Consider the following 12,469-nt stretch of genomic DNA (forward strand, 5'->3'; position numbering starts at 1 on the left):
ATTGCAAAACTGAAGAGGCTTAACCAAACAGATAGTCAGTAGAAAAGTGGAAAGATACACCATTACACAAAATACTGAATTCTTACTCTATGTATATGGATGCATAAACATTATTTTGTTCATCTGCCTATGTTTCAGTGCTCTAAATGATAAATTGCTGTATTTCCTTAATGTATTTAAAAATATTTAATTTCCTTGAGTAACAGAAATGCTAGTAGTTTGGAGAGCACAAAGTGCCCAATTATAAACCTGAAAAGAACATTCACTAGATTATAATTACTGATAAACAAGCATAATTTCTTTGGAGGAAAGCAGTACTCACTCTCCCTTGTATCAGGAACATGGAATAACATGATAGCTCAGGGAATTGACAACAGGTGTGAAAGTAGTTTGTGATTTCAGGCTGAACATGTGAATTCAGGCAGTTCTGGAGCAACTGGAAATTGTTGAGATTTTTGTGCGCGACTCTAAGATGAAACTTGTGATCATTGGGAACTCATCTCATGGTTCATTTCTTCCTCTCCATTCCTGGCCAAACAGTCTTGAACTTTTTCCCTTGCCCTGGCAAACTCTGGGGCTGCCCATGCTCTCTTGCCTGACCCAGAGGCTTTTCCTTCCTGGTATAGTTTTCTCTCCAGTGCCTGAAGTGTCTAGCCTCCATACCCAGCAATTGCCTGACATGACAGGCAGGGACAGATCAATAGTTACTACAGGTATAAATTAAATGCTGATAGTTATTTTTCCCATTAGCCCATTTCTGTGGCAGTTACTAGTGTAGGACCATAGCAGACACATTTAGAGTGACTTACTCATTAAGTCCTTGAATGCATTACTGACCTCAGGATACTACAGTACTCTACAGACTAACAGTAACAAAAAGCTAGTGCCATACGCTCCTTTCTCCTACATCAACTGTATACACTATCTCTAAAAAGTCCTTAAGTGCTAATTCCCATACGTGGAACTACTTTGGATTTTTTAAAAAAAGGTGCCAGTATCTTCATTTAGGTAGTTTGACAAGTGGCAACTTAAATTCAGAAAACCACAAAGTATTACAGCAGTGTTGATTTGATTACAGAACATATAGTACAAATTAATGGAAATGTTTAGAAGAAAAACTGATGCAGAATCTGCATCTTGAATCTAATACAGTATACTTGCTGAGGGGCCCTAGAACAGATAGGCGTCATTTGAACCACTTTGTGGGTTGGTGATGGCTGTGAAAATGTGAACTGAACAAACCAACACTTCAGTATACAAAGTGCCAGAATTAGTGTCTTGGAAAGGTGTGAATCATCCTGTTTATCCCAATCTCATCACTGAGAGCACTGCAGGATTTAGGGGTGCAAGCGGGGGATTTGCTCCCCTCCATGCAGTGCGGTTCCTGACACACTGAGAGTACCTGGGGTCATTCCAGAGCTAGGACTGGCTGACCAGCACTCGCTGCCGCAATAGCCTGCGTTTGTTGCACTTGAAGCTGATCTAAGCTGGCCTGGCTGCTTTGGTGACTCTGAGGGCCAGTCGTATGCCCCTTCCAGTCTGGACAGCAGACTCAGGTTTGTGACAGAAGTGGAAGGAAATAAGCACTTTCCTTACATCTGCAGGTACCATGGGATAGAGAAATAATTGGATGGCTTCTTTTGCACCTTTCTCCACCTAGATGATGGGAGGGAGAGTGTGGACTTCATTAAGCTTTATAAGTGCAAAAAACTGAAGCAAATGTGGGCCAGATCTTACACTGCCTTCATTCTGTGTACAAAACTCAATGTACACAGACTACAAGTCAGACAGAGAGTCTGGATCCAAGAGGAAAATTAATTTATCTAAGGAGAGAACATGCATAATAAAAATGCAGATTTATGTTTGTTCCAGCTTTTTGATACTAATTTTCAGTGCTCCCCTAACATGAAATACTGCAACTGTTCAATGAAGGTACCAAATGGTAATGGTATCCAAAAGCACATGTATAAAACGGAATATGTACTTGGCTTCCTTTTCACTCATTTTTGTAATAAAGGAAGACATGGGCATTCAAGGAAGCTGAAAAAGCAGTCTAATTAAAACGCAGATTAAAAGTTTTGGTTTTATATGATACAGTTAACTTGTACAGCTCAGTGCCCCGAACTTGATGGTGCCAAATGCTTGAAATAATTTATTTTATTTTATTTTATTTTATTTTATTTTACTTTATTTTATTTTATTTTGTTTTGTTTTGTTTTATTTTATTTTATTTTATCTTATTTTATTTTATTTTATTTTATTTTATTTTATTTTATTTTATTTTATTTTATTTTATTTTATTTTATTTTATTTTATTTTATTTTATTTTATTTTTAATTGCCCAACATACACATTTTGCTTTTAAGGCTTGCTTTTGTGCAAAAAGTAGCCTGTTAACCAATGTGAGATCAGAACAGAATTTTTCATTTTGACTTGGTGTTCCAGATGATTTTTCACCTTCCTGTGAACCAGAGCTAGTGGTATGTCCCTGAAGCATGACACATCCTGGCTTGACAGGAAATTCTAGAGACTAAAGCTGGAAAGAAGGGCTTCAGGCTGAACTGTTCAGTTTAGTATTACTGTAATACTATAAGAAGTTCTGCAACAGTGCTTCTTTTTGCTTACTTGAGTGTGTGGTTATATTCCTTTTATGCTTTTGCTGTAAAATAATAAGTAGCTCCAAGCCAGACTTCCAGAAGCAAAAGCTTCTGAGTAGTTCTAACCAAGGATTTGAGGCATCCAGTCTTTGCATATTAGAAAGCCCCTTGTATGTAGCATCAAGAAGAAAGTCTCAAAGAAGAAATGCCTCAAAGAAAGTCTTTAGTTAAATATCTTAGCAGTGTGGTTTTGAAATCAGTATAGTAATTTCTTTCCAGGCATGGTGCACTTCAGAGGCTTGTCTGCTAAGACATTATCACTTTTTGTTAGTGAGCAAATGACACATATAAGTGACAGACGCTAGAGTGGAGGGCAGCAGGTCTAACCCTGAACCTGAGCCATAAAGTCATAGAACCATTTAGGCTGGAAAAGATCTTTAACACCACTGAGTCCAGCTGTTAACCTAGAACTGCCAAATCCACCACTAGACCATGTCCCTAAGCACCATATCTGTGTGTCTTTTAAATATTATTTCCAGGTATGGTGACTCAACCACTTCCAACTCAGTCTGTTCCAATGCTTGACAACCCTTTCAGTGAATAATTTTTTTCTAATACCGTGTCTAAACCTCCCCTAGTGCAACTTGAGAACATTTGTTTTTGTCCTTTTGCTTGTTACCTGGGAGAAGAGACCGATACCCACCTCACTACAACGTCCTTTCACAGCCAGGCTAGCTTGGAATTTTTCTCCAGCCTGTTTCCATGCTTCTGTTTTCCAAAGGCACTCTTCTTTTCTTTGCATTTGCTAGAAACTGGGTTCTCTTAATACAACACAGCCAGAGAAAATGCTGAGATTTTAAATTTGTGTTTCTGTCCCCAAGGAATATGTATATTGAGGTATCTGCTTACAGCTTCCTTCCTTAAATTTCACTTTAAACTCCACTTAAAATCTCTTTTCTTCTCACCAAAGAGCATGTGGTCAGGTTGGATATTCTTTCTTCCTGCCATCCCTTCTTCAGTCTTGATGGACCACTGGTTTGATCTGAAATAGCTCTTCCTGTGATCCTGAAGCCTGAGCATGAAAAAGGGTTTTAGACACTTGTTAATGACTGAAATGAGGGATATAAAATTAAAATCTACAGGCACATGTAATCTACTCCCCTGAAACGCCATGGGGATAGAAACTTGCTGTGGGATCATTGCTGTGCCTGGTAAGTGCAAATTTGGTATGGACAAAGATTTTGTTTTGTGTGGGCCAAAATATTTCTTTTATTGGAGAAGATTCCCTTCCTTTTTAAAAAAAAAATCATTTGCAACACAAAAAAATATTGGAGAGAAACATGTTATATCATAGGTAAGTAAAAATTTAGGGTTTTGTTATTTTGGTCAAATGAATGCATTCATGACTTTTGGGGAAAACATCTGATTTTTCAAAATTACGCTTGGCAAAAGTTATGCTTTCCTTGCAAGTGTTTTTTTTGAAAACCATGTTTATTTGATTGTCATTGATAGCTAGCTGGACTAAGTTAGGTTATAGCGTACTGTGTTACAACAGAATGTTTCCCCCACTGACAGTGGACTGAGGAGCGGCAAAGTCACTCACACACAGCATGAAGTATGGAGCCACACCAAAATGTGTGACCACAGTGGAATGACAGGGATGTTTAAAGCAGGGAACAGAGACAGCACCCTGGATTTTCTACATTTGCCTAGAAATACAAAGGCAATCAAGAGGGAGCAAGCATAGATTGTTCCTCGCTTAATGTCAGAAAGTGCAGCACTGTACAGGACACTGCTGGAGACAGCAACCAGCTACAGGAAGCCTATGGTTTTGTATTCTGTTCAGCCAAAACTTCAACTGAAATGAGATGAAAGGCTGATCTGGCTGTGTCAACTACATAACATTTGGATATATGCCCAAACTGTTGCAGTCCAATAAAAATTATTAGAACTCAGCCAATTAACAGAGCAGCAACCCAATAAATCGTATTTCCAGATTGCTCAAAGAAAACTGTGACCTCTGAAGAATAAAAAAATCAACATTTTCAGCTTTTATGTTCCATTTCCATTTTGGAAGCATATTGAAAGCAGCCATAAGAATTAATGTTGTCTAAATGATGGCACATGCTTTACTTTTTAGTGCAAAGTTGAGAAAAAGCAGAGGATGAAGACATAGCTACATCCAACATACTTACATAGTCCCTATCTTAGTTAATTCCTGCTAGTAGCATTTTGTGCCATAGTGTAGCGTAGAGTAATGGTAGGTTAACTGTGTCTTCACTTGCCTTGTTTATATGCAGCTGCAGTTTGCTTTCTTTTCAATGCATTTTAAATATAAATATTTAGTTGCAATGAAAATATTTTATTTGCTGTTGCCAAGCAAAGAAAATGTTTTCTTTACCTGCTACTATTACAACTATAGTACAACATGCTGTCATTATTTTTGTCATGCTCCTACTCCCTTGCAGAATTTATTGGAAACTGTAAAATAATTGGAATCAACCTTTTTCCCAGCAAACTACTAGTTGGGCAGAGTGAAACACAGAATTTAATGTAATATGAAATAATAATATTTTGCTAGATTTAGCAAGAATCAACTTTTTTCCCCACAACTCTGAAACAGTACAAATAGGGAAAATGGAACTATATTAACTCTCTAGGGATATGAAACTGACAGCGCTGTTGTCCTGCAGCCCAAATGGTTATTTGGTATTTGGGTTCTTAACTTGATTTTTTCTGTTAAAATGAAGAATTGGTTGTATCAGACATTTTTGGTGTCATCTGGCTATTTAGCGAACGGCAATAAAACGTCTTAAGTCCTGTTTCCTAGAATACATTAGCAGCTCTCAAAGATTTGGTAAAATTGATTCTCTTTGACTACAAAAAAAAAAAAAAAAAAGATCAGAGTAATTTTACCTTCACGCTGTTTGGGTTTTTTTTTAAAGTAAGTTTGCCCTTACACTTATTTCTGGTGACTCAAGGTAATCTTTATACCCACATTTGAAAAGTGCTTTCTGATACCCTATGAATATGGCCACACAGGAGGGAGAATTTGAGAGAGGAAAGAAGATACATCAGGGGTGATTCATGGTACCATTAGAGCTAAATACAGTATTTCAGAAATTATATTTTAGATGCCAAATCAATGTGATTATAGATTTTTTAAATGACTCTACACAATTTTTGTCTGCATTTTGAAATTTGAACTCCTGGTGTTGCTTACTCTTTCCACTGTATGTATGTATGTGTACATATGTGTGCATACATAGCAATTAGATTAGCCACTTCTTCTGGATTTCCTCAAAAAGAAGATATGTCACTCCAGGTTTTCTTTGCTGTAGTGGTTCTCACTTCTATCTTGCAATCAATCATTCCCCAGTTGTGCCCTCAAACTGACAGTCTCCCATCCTTCCCACCCTTCCTGTGCTCCTTGCTTACATAGGGTGAGGTTTCAAGCATTGAGGGAGGAGGACAGATCAGCAGAAGGCTCTGTTGTGCTGCCTTGTGTTCTTTCTGTTGCCCTTTTCCTCATCTCCTGGGAAAAAAAGGCACGGAAAACTCAGCTTCTTGTTGCAGCTCTGAGATGCTATTCTTTTTCAGACGGTGGTTAAGTGAAGCAGGCAGTGAGTCAATGGGAATTCCTTTCAAGATGGCACTGAAATCCATGAGAGACCTGGAATTTTTCTTGTCATGAACACGTTGGCTCCAGTCTTGGACCAAATTTCCTGCTCTCCCTTCTCCCTTTAGGAAGGGCAGCTGTCTGCTTAGCTACAGAGAGCTCTCTGAAGGGGATGCAGCTGACAACTCGGGAAAGCATCAAGCAGTGGAGGTGGGAGAAGCCCACTGAGAGATTCCTGTATAAGTACAATGTCCCATATTGCTGGGCCAGTCATGTACTTCCATGAGCTTCCTGAGGCTGGGAGCGTGAAATCAAATGAAAGACTGCCAGCTTAAAAGAACAACAGCCAAGATAATTCTGAGGCATTGAATCTTTCAAATTCCTGTGGAAAAAGGGGAGCACCATCAAAAAGCCATAGGTCAGGCAGAGCTTTGAATGGTAATTCTCTTCTTGCTTTCCTTGTTTCCAATCAGCTTGAACAGTGATAACTTGATATCACAGTTACAATACCTGTCTCCACTGTCTTGGATTGCAATGGCAGTTCTGCTTGGTGGAATTTTAACAAAAAAGGATTTCTCTACCACCCACTTCTCAGTATTTTCTCCACCTACAAAATTAACCCCTTTGAGCCTTTAATGCCCAGACAATTAATCACAGCCAGTTCTTTAATCGAGGAGTCTTAAAGCACTTGACATAGGTGAAAAAACACCTTGTATATATTATCCTTGCTACAGCGACTTGAAAGGTTGTGTCCCTACCACATCAAAGACTCTTTTACAGGTGGCCAGCCATGCTAAAACAAACTATATGAATAGTTATAAACGCTATATAAGTACACTATTTATACTATATGACTGTACTGTTAACTTTCCTCTTCCCTTCCTTTTCCACATATTGCTTAGATTGTGCCAGCTCCAGTCAACAAATACTAGAGCAAAATCTTTTTTTCATGTAGCCATGACTGGTACTGGTCATTAACAAAACCCCTATATATGTGCCATTTTAACTAATCTCATCAAAACAGGTAAGCTTTGCTAATTTTGCCGTCTATCTTGCTTGCTATCAAATCACAGAATCACAGAATGGTCAGGGTGGGATGGGACCACCAGAGATGACACTCTGCTAAAGCAGGTTCTCCTAGAGCAGGTTGCATGGGATCATATCCAGGTGGGTTTTAAGTATCTCCAGGGAAGGAAACTCCACAGCCTCTCTGGGCAGCCTGTTCCAGTGCTCTGTCAGCCTCAAAGTAAACAAGTTCTGCCTCATGTTCAGATGGAACTTCTTGTGTTGCAGTTTGTGCCCACTGCCCTTTGTCCTGCCGCTGGGCACTACTGACAAAAGCTAGCCCCACGCTCTTGACACTTCCTTTTAAGATACTGTGGACACCGGTAAGATCCCCTCTCAGTCTTCCCTTCTCCATGCTAAACGGGCCCAGCTCTCTCAGCCTTTCCTCATAAGGGAGACACTCCAGTCCCCTCATCATCTTTGCAGCCCTCCACTGGACCCTTTCCAGTAGCTCCCTGTCTCTCTTGAACTGGGGAGCCCAGAACTGGACACAGCACTCCACACACAGCCTCACCGCGGCAGAGCAGAGGGCAAGGATAACCTCCCTGCCTCTGCTGACCACACTCCTCCTCATGCACCCCAGGATCCCACTGGCCACCTTGGCCACCAGGGCACACTGCTGGCTCATGGGCAACTTGCTGTTCACTAGAACTCCCAGATCCTTCTCCACAGAGCTGCCTTCCTGCAGGTCAACCTCTAGCCTCTACTTGGTGCATGAGATTGTTCCTCCCCAGGTGCAGGACCCTACACTTGCCCTTGTTGAACTTCATTAGGTTCCTCTCCACCCAGCTCCCCAGCCTGTCCCGGTCCTGCTGAATGGCAGCGCAGCCTGCTGGGGTATCAGCCACTGCTCCCAGTTTAGTGTCATCAGCAAACTGGCTGAGGGTGCACTCTGTCCCTTTAACTACTCATTCCCCAGCAGGACACTTTTCCCTGGCTACTGTTGGAAAAGGAGAAACTACTTGATGGCTCCAGAAGCATTCCTGCTATGATTTTGTGTCCAGCAGGCATTAGGGGAAAGGCACCTTTCTGCAAATCTGGCTGATTCCTAATTGCATCGGCTCCAGGGCTTGACCACAATTCTTGATGGCAGTTTCCAAGTGGTTACAAGATGGTCCTGATTGTTTCCGGAACAAAATTAAATTTGAAGTACCCTCAGTAACACACTGATTTGTTCAGGGACAAATCTGGACTGAGACAAGTCCAAGGGTTTTTTTGTTAGGCACAAGGGAGGTAAAAGTAGGTAACTATAGTCACCAATATAGGTAAGCCAGGGATTCATTAAGTGATTAATAAATCATAATAAAGGTCACTACAGTCTTCCAAAAAAGGAGTTCTGTCTGGCTATACAAAGCAGTGCATCATCATCGTCATCATCATCATCATCATCATCATCATCATCAAAATTTTTCAATATTTTTAAAATAAAAGTATTATTATTATTGTTGTTGTTATTAAGAGGGCTTTTCAGATGTTAAAACAAATGTGAAATCTGTAAAACTGTGCTTCCACTTTAAGTTTTGAAAAAGATTTTCCCCGGTTGTTGGCTGCTGGTTAAAACAGTTTTTCAGAAATTAATATTCACAAATTAATTTTGAAAACACAGAGGATGATATCCCATGATTTTTTAAATAATAGTAGTAATAAAAGACTGTCTTAAAATCATGCAAAGTTGACACTTGCTATACTCCAAATTTAAGTTATGGATCTACCAGAAATATAGTAAATAGGCTTCAAATTAATTCATAATCACACGGATAATATGTGTCAGATACAGATTCTGAGCTTCAACATAAAAGATCTCAGGTGCCTTGGATTTAAATGCAGTTACAACCTGTCCAGAAGGTTGTAGTTCTGTAGCAGTTCTGTAGTGCTACTATAGCGCTATTGCACCTTTTGTTGTATTGAGCTGAGCCCAGGCTGAGCTTTCATTTACTAATTGGATCCCATTGGTGAAGTGGGTAGTTGTTTGCTCATTGCGGGTGCAGACCAGAGCTCTTATAACCTCAACTTTCCACCTGCACAAATGTCTGTAGCACCTATTTGTAGTGTACTTTGAGGTACCCAATTTGAAGGAAATGTAGAAAAAAGTTAAACTTAAGAAGTCTGTAAAAGACCCTCATGTAATATCCTCAGAGTAGTGTGTCCTTGTAGTGCCAGTGCTGGGCAAAACATACCCCTGAAGTGAACAACCTCTGTGGCAGGTGCACCACCAGGTTCAGTCTGAACTGTTCTCTTCTGCCAGGTTTGTAAGTTTATGCTTTGATTCTAGATCAACATTTTGACGTGGTCAGACTCTGCCCAACTGTAAGTGATTTACACTTGCCTTCATTTACATTGTATTGGCTTCAGATTGCTTTTTTTTTTTTTTTAATAGCTTTATGTAACAGAAAAAGATTTCTAGAACTTGAAACCTGAACCTAATACCTGACTCCGCAGTGTCCAATGACCAGAACTGACTGCTCACTTCCAGTAAGGAAGTACAGCTATTTATTGACAGATACAGATGATACAAAGCTTTCAATGAGACAGCTGGCAATGCCTCAGAAATCAGATCCCACATCAGGTCCTCCCATTAAGACTTAAGCACACCCACAGAAGTTAAAAGGAGTTTTCCATGATAAGGGTGCAATTAAAATTATTTTAATTTCTCAGTTGCCAAATCTAATGGTATGTCACCATTTGAAAATTTCTCCATATCTGGGCTGCACACTGTTCTTTTGGAAATCTGTATCTCTGCTAAGTGCTAAGCATTACAGTGAACTGAGTAAAGCAGAACAGTCTCTAGCTCTTACCTATTGGGATTTTTACAGTTTTGTGTTTCTGAACTCCTAGGTTTGTTGCTCTGGCTCCTTCTTACCACATCAGCCCCCAGAGAATTTCAGTTCCACATCATGTGATGCAGAGACAGACTCCACAACCTCCCCACCTTCAACAGCCTGCAGGAATGCCTCTAAAGACATACCAGCCAGCAGTAAATCCTTCTTTTCAACCAAATAGACTCCACATCCCAGGTAAGAAGGAAGAATCTTCATCACCGATGTTAGTTGTTCATCACTGCTGCTTGGTTTCAAATTAAATGCTTCAAGGCTGGTGCTGCTATTTCAATGCACCTTTCCTTTTGAAAGACCCTGGAAAGCAGCCTTCAGGGCCCTGCCTTCAGACTTCCTTAAAATTCTTAGCTTAGTTAATTGTTACTCATCTTATTATGGAGTTATGTGTTTCTCTTCAGACATTTTCAGAGCTGTTGTTGAAATAGAACTGCAAATAATTCTGTGATGGCCTCTGCTTTTAGCTTTTTAATGTTATGCTTCTACTCCCTCCTGACTTTACACATAAAGTGTTACCAGGTTTTCAAGAGGTGGAGTATTTTTTTCCCTTGCACTTGTGGAATGTTTGAGACCCCTTCTTTTATTAGCATACATCCCTTACAGCTGTGTTCCTGCTTGCACTGTGGAAACAGCTTCTGCAAGACTTCTGTCTCCCTCTTTGTTCAACCAAGTATAAACTTCTGTAGCCAAGAAGAAAATTAACAGCAGCTGAAAACAATGTTAGGTTGTTTTGGGTTTTTTTCTAGCTGGTATGTAGTTTGAATGGTAATTATGTTAACATTTCAGAAATGTGTTGACAGCAGTAAGTAATGCCGTTTCCTTTCAACTGTTTAAATACATCATTTGCCATATTTACATATACAAGGTACATAGCACACTGGTCTTTCATAGGCCTTGGGATTCTGCTTTTTGATCAGGCTTCCTGAGAATTATCAGAATAGATATCTGTCCTGGTTTCAGCTGGGATAGAGTTAACTTTCTTCTTAGTAGCTGGTGTAGTGCTGTGTTTTGGATTTGGTGTGAGAGCAATGCTGGTAGGACACAGACGTTTTTAGTTGTTGCTGGGTAATATTTAAACTATGTCAACACTTTTCGGTTCCTTGGGCCCTGCCAGTGAGAGGGCTGGAGGGGCAGGGGACATTGGGAGGGGCCACAGCCAGGACAGGTGACCTGAACTAAAGATGTATTCCATACTACATGATGCCATGCTGAGTATATAAACTGGGGGAAGAAGAAGGAAGGGGGGGACCTCTGGCATTATGGCGTTTGTCTTCCTGAGTAACCATTACACGTGATGGAGCCCGGCTTTCCTGGGGATGGCTGAGCACCCGCCTGCCCGTGGGAAGTGGTGAATTAATTCCTTGCTTCGCTTTGCTTGTGTGTGCGGCTTTTGCTTTACCTATTAAATTGTTCTTATCTCAACCCTTGAGTTTAACCTTCCTTTCCGATTCTCCTCCCCACCCCTCTGGGTAGGGGGAGTGGGCGAGTGGCTGCGTGGTGCTGAGTTGCCGGCCTGGGTTAAACCACAACAGTCCTTTTTGTCACCCAACATGGGGCTCGAAGGGTCTGAGATAACAACAGATTTGACTGGAATGTGCTAGTTTGAATTTATAGCTGTTATTGCTGTTTAGCTATTAAGGGGCAGGTTTCTGTGCTTGCCATGGGGCTTGCTCGCCTTACAGTATATTAGAGCCTAGTGCTCGTTATTGGCTGCTTCTTGCTTTCGCTGCTTGCTGTACTGCTGTACTGCTTGTCATCTCACTGTGCTGTGCCCAGGAACATTCTGATAACAGCCATGGCGATGTGCCGGGGCTGGCAGGTGGCCAGGGCATCGCTGCTGTTTCTGTGCTGCTGTACTGGGCAGGCTGGAACTCCAGTGTGAACTCAAGTCAAAGGGACCTGTGGATGAGCCCGTGTAGGAGCAGGACACCCCAAAGCACCTGTGGCCATGAATAAGCCCATGCCCAAGCAGGTATATCTTGGAGCGTCTGTGGCCATCATTATGTCTGTGCCACAGCAGATACACCTCTGAAGGAACTGTGGCCCAAGAGCAAGCCCATGTTGCAGAAGGTACACCTCGAAGCATCTGTGGCTGTGGATAAGTCCGTTCTGCAGTAGGTTCACCTTGAAGCATCAGTGGCTGTGCGTGAGTCATGCTGGAGCACCTCAAAGTGTGTGGCTGTGGATAAGCCCATGACAGAGCAGGTACAGCCCTGGAGGCAGCCAGGGGTAAGGCCACGCTGGAGCTGATTTACTTCTGAAGGGATTGTAGCTGTGGGTAGGGCCACAAGGAAACATCTTCAGAACACTAAGGCTTCTTTTATTTTCTTCCGCTGATGGAAGCAGTCTTTTGAAGC

At 41.1% G+C, this 12,469-nt stretch overlaps 1 protein-coding gene across 1 annotated transcript in view; it reads left to right on the forward strand.

Moving 5' to 3' along the window:
- The window catches only part of GLIS3 (GLIS family zinc finger 3), a 139,112-nt gene that overhangs the window by 113,005 nt on the left and 13,638 nt on the right, over nt 1-12,469 (forward strand). Inside the window, exon 8 of the mRNA XM_055791691.1 lies at nt 10,117-10,295. Coding sequence (XP_055647666.1) covers nt 10,117-10,295 — 179 coding nt within the window. The remainder of the gene's footprint in view (nt 1-10,116; nt 10,296-12,469) is intronic.

This window comes from Falco peregrinus, chromosome Z, assembly GCF_023634155.1.
Source record: "Falco peregrinus isolate bFalPer1 chromosome Z, bFalPer1.pri, whole genome shotgun sequence".
Taxonomy (NCBI): domain Eukaryota; kingdom Metazoa; phylum Chordata; class Aves; order Falconiformes; family Falconidae; genus Falco; species Falco peregrinus.